The sequence below is a fragment of the Sycon ciliatum genome, chromosome 5 (genome assembly GCF_964019385.1).
Source record: "Sycon ciliatum chromosome 5, ocSycCili1.1, whole genome shotgun sequence".
NCBI lineage: Eukaryota > Metazoa > Porifera > Calcarea > Leucosolenida > Sycettidae > Sycon > Sycon ciliatum.
In genome coordinates, this window is record NC_088647.1 from 31,786,394 (window position 1) to 31,799,423 (window position 13,030).

The 13,030-nt window shown below is 51.5% G+C and overlaps 1 protein-coding gene across 1 annotated transcript; it reads left to right on the forward strand.

Annotated features, from left to right (window-relative positions):
- The first annotated feature begins 976 nt into the window (after window positions 1-976).
- LOC135817015 (uncharacterized) lies at window positions 977-7,333 on the forward strand. Its single transcript, XM_065330114.1, has one exon. The coding sequence runs from the start codon at window positions 977-979 to the stop codon at window positions 7,331-7,333; it is 6,357 nt and encodes a 2,118-aa protein (XP_065186186.1).
- Window positions 7,334-13,030: the final 5,697 nt, after the last annotated feature.

Below are 13,030 nucleotides of genomic sequence, written 5' to 3' on the forward strand. Positions count from 1 at the left end.
TTGTAAGACCCGGCACCCTCCTGAGTGGGAAACCCCGAAGCAGATTCTTAATCGTACTTGTGACTGGTCATCCCTGAAGTGGCGTCGTCAGATTCTGTCCTTACTGTATTTTCATCATGTCTTTTACCAGTTTCCGTCTTTGCTAATTCGTTTCAAATTCAATGTATCCCTTAGTTGTCGGCACCCGTCCTCTATAGTTTTACCTCGTTCTGGCGCCCATTTCCTTAAATCCCCTCTGTTGGGAAGACCGTCGTGGCCAAGTGTTTTTTTATGATGTATTTACTATTTATTCAATATTTCCCTCAGGATGTGAAATATGAAATGTCTCAGAAATTCAGTTTATTTTGGAACGCAATTTCGCGTACATGTAGTGATTTAGCCTACAGTTAGTTCACGAGTTATTTCGTAGGTTGTTTGTTTCTTGCGTTGCACAGTGCAAGACAAGAATTTGCACAACTGCACAAGAGTATTGACGTTGACTCTCAAAATGATTCTTGGTCGCATTTTGTTTGTTTCTTCTAAGTTTTGACAAAGGGACATGTATTTTCGTTTTGTCTTTTCTCGTAGTGTTTCCTTTCATTTCTAAGCCGCGACGCGGTCGCGTACTGCGGTACGACGGGTCACGTGCTGCCAACCTACTGCATTCTTTATTCACCAGTTTTCACGGCTACACTGCATGCATTGTATAATGACTCATGATTATTTTTTGCTCTGCGCTGAATCCCGTACTAGTGTAGTGTAGGGCTTTTTCAGAGTTTGTTTTTCGATGAGGCTCGGCAAGTTCGGTTCTTCGAAAGGAAGAGAAAGAGTTGTCTTTTTGTTGTTTGCGAAATATCTATTTTACTACCACGAAGTGTTCCCGTTGCGTGTGAGAACCTGCATGACAAATTGGTAGCAGAGGATGGTTGTCAAGTAGTGGTTCCTTCACCAAGCGCAGTGTGGTAGTGAGTAGCATTTCGGGTTTTCGCTGGACAACATGGATCTTGAGGAGTGCAAGAAAGCGAAGGCCAAGGCCAAGTTCCATGTCACACGAAATCGAAACTTGTTGCTCAGCAGGATCTACGAAGAGGATGCGACCTCGAAAGAGATCAAGAGGTTGTTGGATGACGTGACTGAGAGTGTTCACAACGCTGTGCATGTGTGTCTAAAACTGGTAACTCGGTACGCAGAATTAGGACTACCCACAGAAAAAGTGCACGAGGAGATAGAGGTCATCAACGTCGACTACAGCGATGCTGTCAGCAAGACCAGCGACGTGCTGGCAGAAATCAGCAAGAGGCCAAGTCGAGCCAGAACAGGTGAAAGTTCGCCAGCTTCCATCACCAGAGCCAAGAACATAAGATTAGTAAAGGCAATGTTGACGCAGAGCTTGGAGAATCCCAGAGCAAGTGGGAGGATGTTGACACCGCCACACTCTCCTAGTAAGGCCCTTGAGGAAAAACAGAACATGTGTGCTGAGAAGAGTCTCAGTCGTTTTGGGAATGTGTCTGCATCCAGTGTCAGCCAGAGTGCGACTGTTGAGGGGACTACCCAGCCGCCTGCCGTTTCCTCGGGAGCACCTCTGAGAGCAAATGCATCGGCACTCCCCCTGGGAACTCCAAGTGGTGACCATCGTGATAGACAGGACGAACCGCCTGGGGCTGACACAGAAAGCGTCAGTGACAGCCAGCTAATTGTGTCGTCGTCAAGTGCAACCATGGCAACCAATGTGAGTACAGACAAGTCACGCACGATTAAGGTGTCCTTTCCGGTCTCTTTGTCGTCTGTACCTACATTACCGTTTACGGCGGAGCTCTTGTCAAAAGTTCACCCGGTTGCCATGGCAACCGCCGAAACCATGGCAACACCGCTGAACATTGGTCATCAGTCTGCAGGGAGTAACCAGGCAAGTGGCATTGCTCAGTCTGGCGTGCAGCAGGCACCGGTATCTACGTCGGCAGCTTCGGCAAGAAACGTAATCACTGCCCCTAACCATAGTTCAAGTGGGGTCAGTGTACCACCCAGAGCATTGTCGGCCACGACCATACTCGTGCAGTCAGCCCAGACGCAACCAACTCCTGCAGTGCAGCCTCCTCATGGGACGCAACCAACTCCAGCTGTGCAGCCTCGTGCAGTTGCAAGTCATACTCTCTCGGCTTCTACACCTGCATTTGTGCCGGGATCAGGAAATTTGTATGTTCCGCCGCCGACCCATTCTGGACATCCATTCTCATTTGGAACACCACCGGGTTTCTTGTCGGCACCCGACTTCCCGACGCACATCTTGCCGAATCAGTCTGGAATAATGTCTACCCCACCAGCGACCCAACCGGTCATGCAACAAATACCAGTTGGTCAGCCAGGTCACGCGTCACACCGTGAAGATTATGGTCTTGTGCAGCCGAGCAGTCTTCCAGTTGCCATGACTTCGCCGAGTGGTCTACCAGTGCAAGCGTGTAGTTCTGATAGAATCGAGTTGTACCGACATTTAGAGAAAGTGTCAATTCCAACGTTCAAGGGCGACAAGCGGCAATATGAGACGTGGAAGGCGGCGTTTGAGATGTGCATTGGCTGCGCTAACATTCCGGATGGGCTGAAGTTATTGCAGCTCCGAAAATACCTCGCGGGCGATGCACTACGGTCTATCGACACTCTTGGCTACTCGGCCGAGGCGTATGAGGCAGCACGACGTAGGCTGGAACGCAAGTTCGGTGGTCAGCGACGTCTAGTTGCAGTGCATCTAGAAGCCCTTGAGAAGTTCCCAGCGATGAGATCTGCAAACGCCCAGGAGTTGGAGCGTTTTGCGGAGCTACTCGATGTCGCTGTGGTGAATTTGAAGGCGAGTGGTCAGACACAGGAGTTGGCTAACGGGACATTTTATGTCCGGCTAACACAGAAGCTGGGGGTGTCTCTTCTGCTGAGCTACCAGAAGTGGATACACCAGACAAGCACCTCTGAATCTGTCGAAGCGCTTCTGCAATGGGTGGAGCTGGAAAGCGAGTTCCAAGTACGAGCCCAGGAGACGATCCAAGGTATCTCCACGGCAACTCCAGTAGGGTCCACTCAAACAGCAAAGAGTCACCCGCTGAAGGGCCAGGCCAGTCATGGTGGAGTGAAGCATCAGGCATTCTTCGCTGACAAGCCCAAGAAGGCCCAGAGCAGCAGCAGTTGCCCGATCTGCACGAAGATCCATCCCGTTTGGAAATGCCTAGAGTATCGGAAGCTGTCAATTGCAGAGCGTTGGCAGAAGGCCCGGACGCTCAAGCTTTGCTACCGTTGCCTTAACTCTGGTCATTTGGGAAATAACTGTCCCAGGTCGCAGCCCTGTGGTGCAGACGGTTGTACAGAGACCCACAACGCGTTGCTGCACGGAAAGTCTAGTACTACTACAGACTCGAATGGAGCCTCACAGAAGCCAGTGCTCCAGTCTAGCGCCTCCATGGAGGGGGGTGACACCAGTTCCATGGCCACACATATGAGTAGTGTCGGCGTTAGAGCTGTCGCACTGCGAACCGTTCCCGTCATACTTCGCCACGGCGACAAGAATGTCAAGGTCAACGCGCTGCTGGACGACGGCAGCACGCAATCTTACCTTAATTGCGACGTTGCGGCACAGCTAGAGCTTAGCGCTCCCACACAAGAAGTGTCAGTGAGCACGCTGAACGGCCGCATCGAGACCCTAGAGACTATGCCAGTCGACTGCCACATCGAGAGTCTGGATGGCAGATTTATCACACAGTTCTCTGCTCTGACTGCCAAGAATGTCACCGGTGACCTTACACCTCATGATTGGTCGGTAGATCAGACACAGTATCCGCACCTCAACGGCATCGAGTTTCCGCAATGCCAGAAGAAGCGAGTAGAGGCGCTGATCGGCCTTGACCACGCTAGTCTCCACAGGTGCATGGAGGAAGTCTATGGTGAGGCTCATGAGCCATTCGCACGCAGAACGCCACTCGGGTGGACATGCGTTGGCAGGAGCACCAGACCGCAACAGACGACAAATTTCACCCGCACGTACTTCGGAAAGGACGTCGACCTGAATGCACTAGTGAGAAGGATGTGGGAGGTGGAGGAACTTTCCCAGTCGTACGAATTCTGTGCAGATGATCAAGCCGTTTTTGATCAGACGGTCCAGTCGATGACCTACAAGAACGGAAGATACCAGGTTTCGGAGCCGTGGATCAAGAGACCACCTCCGGACAACTACAGTCGAGAAACTGCAATGAAGCGGCTCATCGCAGCAGAGAGACGCCTGGCGAAGGAGCCAGACGTCGCTGAGGAATACCGAACCGTGATTCGCCGTCACTTAGAACAAGGGTATATCAGCAAGATCAGCAACGCAAGTGATGGCGACGGCTGGTATCTGCCGCACTTTGCTGTTGTACGGCCTGGGGCTACATCCACAAAGGTGCGTGTGGTCTTTGATGCAGCAGCAAAGACGAAAGGCAAGTGTCTGAATGACTACATCAGCACTGGGCCCAAACTACAACGGGACCTCACCGACGTTCTCCTGCGGTTTCGGCGACACCCAAACGCACTGGTAGCCGACGTGGCAGAGATGTATCTACAAATCGAGTTGGAAGAGGATGACCGACAGTTCCATCGATTTCTTTGGCGAGAAGATACGGAGGCCCAACCGGCCGTTTACCAGTACAATAGAGTGGTGTTCGGGATCAATGCATCTCCATTCTTAGCTCAACTGGTTTCGCAAGAGCATGCGCGGCGGAACCAGGAGGAGTTTCCTATGGCAGCAGAAACTGTGTTGAAGTCCACGTACATGGACGATTCAATGGACTCGACAAAGTCAACAGAGCTAGCGATTCAGCTGTACCACGAGCTTACGGCGCTGTGGGGTCTCGCTGGAATGCATGTGCGAAAATGGATTTCCAACAATGTTGAGGTGCTCGCCGAAGTCCCCGAGGAGGACCGAGCCAAGGAAGTGGACCTCGCTAATGGAATCCTGCCGACGACCAAGACTCTCGGAGTTAAGTGGCGAGCAGAGGAAGACGAGTTCCTGATTCATGTCAAGCCGCCATCAGACATTGTCACCAAGAGAGCTTTCTTGAAGAACCTAGCCACATTGTTTGATCCGATCGGATTCGTACTGCCATTCACCATAGTTGGTCAGATGTTGTTCCAGAAGATGTGGCTAGCAGGTGCTGACTGGGACGACTCGCTGCCGCCAGAGCTAGGCGCAGAGGCGCAAAAGTGGTGTGCCGACATGGATGCACTCCAGGATGTCCGAGTTCACCGGTGTCTTCAACGCGATGAAGAGGTGGTGGAGACTAAGCTACATGTATTCTGCGATGCCTCGCAAGATGCATATGGAGCAGTCGCTTATCTCTGTCATGTGTACCAGGATGGTACGAGGTCCAGTCGATTCGTCATGGCTCGAGCCAAAGTGGCACCGTTATCAGCTGTTAGCATCCCCCGACTCGAGCTAATGGGAGCAGTCATCGGATGTCGTCTTGGTGTGTCCGTAGCCAAGACACTCGCCATCGCAATGGAGAATGTCGTGTTCTGGAGTGACAGCATGGATGTCCTGTGGTGGATAAGGAACAGCAGCCGGGTCTTCAAGCCATTCGTGGCCAACCGCGTCGGTGAGATCCAGGCTTCTTCCTCGCCTAGTCAGTGGTTCTACGTTCCGACGGCGGTGAATCCAGCTGACATCCTGTCACGAGGAACATCAAGCGCTACTATCGCGATGAATGTGCTGTGGTGGAACGGTCCGTCATATCTCGTTCAGAGCATCGAAGAACGGCCACAGCAGCCCGAGGGATTCAACGTTCCAGCTGCACCAGAGGTCCGCACGAAAGCCAAACCACCCGAAGAAGGTCAGCAACACCACCAAGTGACATGTGTGTCTTTCCTCTCGATGAGCGAGTGGGTTCTGGCGCCTGAACGATTCTCTTCGCTTCAGCGGCTGGTCCGCTTGACGGCGTGGGTGCTGCGCTTTTCTTCAAACTGCCGAATCCCAGCCACGCAGAGACAGTATGGTCAGCTGACGGTTGAGGAAGTCGAAGACAGCCTCCAGGCCATTATTCGGTCAAGCCAGAAGGACGCCTTTGCTGAATATTCGTCACTGCAGAAGGGCAAACCATTACCGGCAGCCAGTCCACTGAGCAGCCTGACCCCGTTCTTGGATGAAGTTGGTGTGATGAGAATGACAGGACGGCTCCAAGAGGCACAGTATCTCAGTCAAGACGCCAAGCACCCGATCATCTTGCCGCGGTCTTGCTGGATAACACAGCTAGTGATCAGAGACCAGCATGAGGCAGACCATCACGTCGCAGGTACAGCTCACACTATGGCAGTCCTCATGAGGAAATATTGGATCGTGGCGATTCGAGAAGCCATCCGGGAGTACGAACGTTCCTGTGTGAAATGTCAATTTCGTAAAGCACAACCAGCCACGCAGATCATGGCACCATTGCCCAAGATCCGGTTGAAGGAGCCTCTCCACGCTTTCAGTCGCGTGGCCGTCGACTTTGCTGGACCATTCGCAACAGTACAGGGTCGAGGGCAACGACGAGCTAAGCGGTACTTGTGCGTCTTCACCTGCTGTCTTTGTCGTGCTGTGCATCTGGAAATGGCCACAGGTTTGGATACCGACAGCTTTCTGAACGCCTTTCAACGAATGTGCAACCGCCGTGGTGTTCCTGCTGAAGTGCTCTCGGACAATGGTACGAACTTCGTCGGGGCTAATCGTGAGCTATCGGAGATTTTCACCGAGCAGGAGCAACACGTCCTGGAGCACAGCGCTACCATGAAGAGGATCAAGTGGCATTTCATTCCTGCCCAGACACCACACTTTGGAGGCGTTCACGAAAGTATGGTAAAAGCAGCAAAGAAGGCTATTTACCATGTTCTACAGCAGGCATCAATCACCGATGAGGAGCTGCGAACAGCATTCTGCAGCGCAGAGGCGCTACTCAACTCTCGTCCAATTGTTCCTCCCTCTAGTGACAGCCGCGACGACTTGCCACTCACACCGAATCACTTCCTGGTTGGACGCATTGAGCACTATCATCTTGCCGTCGAGTCACCGTGTCTTCGGCGCCGCTGGCAACACGTCCAAATGCTTGTATCCCATGTCTGGCGAAGGTGGATGCAGGAGTGGATACCAGCCCTGAATCGTCGCTCCAAGTGGTGGAAAGAGTACCCGGATCTCAGTGTCGGTGACATCGTCCTCGTTGTGTCAGCTGATACCCCCCGTGGCAGGTGGCCTCTTGGACGGGTGTTGGAGGTCTACCCTGGTTCTGACGGCAGAGTGCGTGTCGCTAAGCTCCAGGTCGGAGGCAAGCAGGTAACCAGGTCAGTTGTGCGGCTATGTCCGGTTGTGAAAGGCTGACAGTCCGTACGCACGTTTTAGATGGACTTATCGCCATCTTTAGTCAGTTCGATCTCTTTTCTCATTTTACTCATTCTTTGATACGGATGTATCAAGGAGGGGGGTATGTTGGGAAGGCCGTCGTGGCCAAGTGTTTTTTTATGATGTATTTACTATTTATTCAATATTTCCCTCAGGATGTGAAATATGAAATGTCTCAGAAATTCAGTTTATTTTGGAACGCAATTTCGCGTACATGTAGTGATTTAGCCTACAGTTAGTTCACGAGTTATTTCGTAGGTTGTTTGTTTCTTGCGCTGCACAGTGCAAGACAAGAATTTGCACAACTGCACAAGAGTATTGACGTTGACTCTCAAAATGATTCTTGGTCGCATTTTGTTTGTTTCTTCTAAGTTTTGACAAAGGGACATGTATTTTCGTTTTGTCTTTTCTCGTAGTGTTTCCTTTCATTTCTAAGCCGCGACGCGGTCGCGTACTGCGGTACGACGGGTCACGTGCTGCCAACCTACTGCATTCTTTATTCACCAGTTTTCACGGCTACACTGCATGCATTGTATAATGACTCATGATTATTTTTTGCTCTGCGCTGAATCCCGTACTAGTGTAGTGTAGGGCTTTTCAGAGTTTGTTTTTCGATGAGGCTCGGCAAGTTCGGTTCTTCGAAAGGAAGAGAAAGAGTTGTCTTTTTGTTGTTTGCGAAATATCTATTTTACTACCACGAAGTGTTCCCGTTGCGTGTGAGAACCTGCATGACACCCTCTCTTCAGTTTATCTGTGGAATGGAACAAACTTCCAGAACACATCCGCTGCGTTCAGTCCTCTGTCAATTTTCGCATTGCTCTAAAGGCTCATTACTCTCAGCATAGATATTCTCTGACTGGAATTCCGAACTTTTCCGTTTGAGAATTTTTTTTCCTTGAAATTAATCCTTGCTGGGTTTTTTTCATCTAAATGTCCCGCTATTATCTGCAGAGGTGATTTCTTCCCTCGTCGATTTCTTTCCTGCTTTTATACCTCGATATTTAGGTACTTGTTTCCCTTCTTCCCATGCTTCATCTTCCACTCTCCTCTCCCCCATTTCCCCATTTTTCTTGCGATATTTATGTGGGAGACTTCCGTGATAAGCATCCATTTGCTTTTGGAGAATCCTTTTAAATAAATACAATACAACACAATACAATACGTTATGATCTTGCGTTTGAAAGCCCTATTTGAATATTGCGGGCAGCTGTATGTGGCCAGCAGACACAACTGCTCACACTTGCTGTAAATGATTGGAAACTGGCCCAGGACCGCGGAGAGACTACCAGTGTAGCCTTTGTCGACCTCAGCAAGGCGTTTGATCGCGTCCAGCATCAACAGTTACTCATTGCGCTCCATGGCATGGGTGTTCATGCAAGCGCCCTGCGTTGGTTTGCATCGTACCTCGCCGGGAGATCTCAGCGTGTCGTCACGCAAGCCAGCCAGTCTTCAAGTCTTGCAATGTCTCGAGGAGTTCCTCAGGGAAGTATTTTAGGCCCTACCCTCTTTAATGTCTACCTGAGGGACCTTCCCCGGCTTGCTGAGACAGCGGGTTCAAAAATTACTGATGTTCGCAGATGACAAGACAGTCTACTCTAGTGATCCGTCGAAGGCGCGTTCCGAAGCCAAGTTGTCATCGGCACTGGAGATACTAAACAACCACCTTGACTCCATTGGTATGCAGATAAATACCGACAAAACCGTTGTCATGCAAATCCATCCCAAACGTGCCACAGGGAGTCAGCAACAACAACAAAGGCAACAACTGCAAATCACCTTGTCAAATGTTACGCTAGGGGAAGTGGAAAGCACCAGATGCTTAGGAGTCGTTGTTGACAATAAGCTGTCCTTTGAGGCTTTGACCAACACATTAACAAAGTCGTCCGGAAAGCCTCACGGAAGATCGGTGTACTGCGTCGATCTTTCCGCCAGATGAACCTGTTTGCCCGCCGTACTTTCGTTGTCGGTGTTATTCAGCCTGATCTAGAATATGCTCTCCCTGTATACCTTTCGTTTATATCCGCTAAAAATAGAAACAAGCTAGCCTCACTCCACCGGCGTGCTGTACGAGTTGCTTGTGGCGCATCACCCCAAGCTAATATCACGCCACTTCTTCACCACCTCAATGTTTCTTCTTTCCAATATCGATCAGTATTTTTGTTCCTTGTATTCATTTTCCACTGTTACTGTATTAAGCCGGCTGTTTGCTTGCAGTCCCTCTTTCCCATCTGTACGTTTACCCGAACTACTCGCGGCTCTACAACTCATAACATGAGTATCAATCGCTATAGATCTATGTCTGGCTTTCTGTCCTTTTCAAGTAAATCGGCTCTTGTTTGGAATTATTTACCAGACGACCTGAAGTCCTGCACTGTTACGTTTAGTTCACTGTTCCGCTCATGTCACTGGCACCTTTCATGCATTGCTTGCATGCGTGTTTTACATGCCCGCGCCTGTGTGGCTGCACGTGTCGCGTGACCGATGCAAATCACTCCAGATTCCCGCGCTGCGCACGTGGAGGCTTGTGGTACTGTGTGTTTCGGTTTTATTGGTCTGGCTTTGTCGACCAGTAGGGTCTTTTTGCTTTGCAGTTCGCTTGGTGTGTGTTTCTCTTGGAAGTGTATTCCATTCTTGTGTTCTTGCTTGGTACGTTGTAGTGGTGAGAGTTGAAGTTGGTTTTCTGTCAACACTGAACGTGTCCATCTGTGCGTGGTGAAGATTCTTGCGTAGTTTGTTTGTGAGAGTGTGTTCTGAGCATTCTACAACGAACCCTAATTGAAAGTCACATTTCTGGCACCTCCGACGGGATACGCAGTTTCCTCGGCCATGGATGGATTAGAGCAGGACCGCTCTACCCAAGATGGGACTAGTGAAGACAACCTGGACGCCTCGGATGGCTCAGCCTTTGGCGACGAGGCAATCATTACGCAGCGCAAGCAGCTGAGGCGAAGGCTGACGCTCTGCCTAAAAGGATTGTCGAGTGAATTTGGCAAGTCGAGTCCAAGCCGCAGGTACCTTGGAAAGGACCTACGCAAGGCTGAGGAGCTCGTGCACGCCATTGAAGAACTGCTCCACGGACATAGGGAGCTACTGGAGCAGCAACAGGATTCTGCACGCTTGGACGTGTTGGACAAGTGGGAGGAAAAATTCCGAAACGATATTAGCTTGCTGGCTGATGTGAGCGCACTTCTGGAAGAAACGCCGGATGGAGGTGACGAGTCGCAGCAACACGATGAAAACGCCAGAACCGAAGAGGAGCACGCTTTGGAGAGCAGCTCAGGTGCGGGGCGTTTGGATTCTATGCTGGATCTCACCTCATCCGTTGGACAGTCTGGTGCAGTCTCAGTTAGTGCCAGCAGATCACAGTCAGTTGGACCAGCAGAGACCTGCAGAACTGGCAGAAGCGGCATTGGAACTGACGCTCCACTGGCCAGGACTACATCTTGTATACAAGGACGCATCTCAGCGCCTCTGCTTGGTGTCCTTTCATCAGCCTCTCACAGCCAGGAGCAGGGGGGAAGTCCTTTGCAGCCTAGTCAGCCACAGCCTATTCAAGCAGTAAGTGGTCTTCATGCACCCATGACATCTGCAGTGCAAAGTGCTTTTCAGCCACTAGGACTTGCTATATCTACACACACTGTGCCCAATGCATCTAGTGCAGCCAGTGTACAGATAGCACCCAGTGTTCCCTCATCAATGCCAGTGTTGGCATCAACAGGAACTCTGCCACGATCAGTGCAACCTCAACAGCTGCCTATGAGGGCAGCACCCCCAGTCATTGGGTTTGGATCTGCGCCACCACAGCCAATGCCGCCCATGCCAATGATGACGTCACTGCCAACGTTTGGACATGCGCCAACAGTTGTGAGTAGTACGATGCACCAAGCCAATCAGCCGCCCAGGATTTCCACCATGCCCATGGTCTCAGGGCATTCAACCCTGAACGTATATGCACCGCAGTACGTGCCGAAGACCAGCAGCACCGTGCCTCCGCAAAATTATCAATTGGCGCATTCTGGCTACATGCCACAACAACCGTTCGTGAAGCCTCTAAAACTGCCGACGTTCAGTGGCAAGGCGCATGATTATCACCGTGGGAGGAATTCCTTCCTCCAATACATGGATCCACGCCTGCCAGACGAATACAAGATGGCCCGACTGAGGGAGGCCATTGAGCACAGCACAGCCAAGGATCTTGTCGTGGACCTTCTTGACGGGCCAGGCACTTACTCCATTGCCTGGAGTGAGTTGGAGTCCTGGTTTGGAGGAGTAGACAGGCATCTAGAGCAGCAGATACGAGAGGTCATGACGCAGGCAAGAATTGCCAACGAGCGAGATCTGGAAGGCCTGCAAAAGTATGCCGTCAAGCTCCGCAGCACGATTGCTAACATTCGCACCAGTGGCAGCACGCCGAGTCAAGAGCTGTGCATAATTGCGACGGAAAAGATTCCCAAGTCCATGCTGATCAAGTTCTTCGATAAGCATGGAACTGGCAGCACTGACATCGATGCGTTCGCCACGTGGCTGTTAAGTTACGTCAAGAACTTGAAGCATGCCACGGACCGGCTTGGGTTGCTCGAGAAGCAGGAGACGCGATCCCAGAGCACTTCGCAACCTAAACCGAAGATGAAGCATCAGACATTGGCAGCGGCCAGTGTCCGCCGGCAGGACAAAAAGTCGGCAGCCACCAAATCTCCAGCACGGCAACAAAAGTGCCGAAAGTGTAACGGGCCGCATCAGTTGCGTCACTGCAACGAATTCAAGGCGCTAGGTGTCAACAAGCGCAATGAGTTGGCTAGGCTGCTGAATCTATGTTTGAACTGCCTGGGTGATGGCCATTGGGCGCGAGAGTGTGAGTCAGCTGCCTGCACGGAATGTAGTGGCAAGCATCACTTGTTGCTCCACACCGAGCGCAAGCCTGCTTCTGACAAGGCGGAGAGGGCGCCACAATCCACAGAAGAGACCACACATCATGGAACCGACTCGGCTGGAGGGTTGCCAATGACCGAAGACGGCGCAAGCGGGTCAACATCATTCATGACAGTTCCTGTGCAGGTCATGAACGGGGCACATTCCGCCATGGCGAATGTGCTACTGGACTCTGGCTCGAGCTGCAGCTATGTGTCAGAGCAGCTCGCAAGGCGACTACATCTTCAAGGTAACGACAAGGACGTGAGTGTGACCGTACTCGGCGGCAAGGTTCTGCGCGGCCGACGGCGCGCCGTGAAGCTGCACCTTCGCCACCATGATAGCAAGGCCACTACTCAACTGGAGGCCTATGTGATGCCCAAGATCACGAGCGAGCTCCCTGTCACCAATTGGAATGCCGTGCGGAGCCAGTGGCCACACCTATCCGACATTGAGTTTGCAACTGTAGCTCACACCAAGGTTGACATACTCGTCGGCTTGAATGCCGCTGTACTTCACGTCGCGCAAGAGGAGCGAGTTGGCAACGATGGCGATCCCATCGCCAGACGAACGCTTCTCGGCTGGATGTGCTTTGGTCCCAGCATATGCTCCGAAGGCCCCAGCAGTCACAGCACTTTCCATGTCGCAGAGGCAACGCGCTCAGGACTGGACACACTGGTGAAGAAGTTCTGGGAACTTGAATCAGTCGGGATGGAGACATCATCAGATGAGTACTTGACACCGGATGAGCGCCAAGCTGAGAGTAAC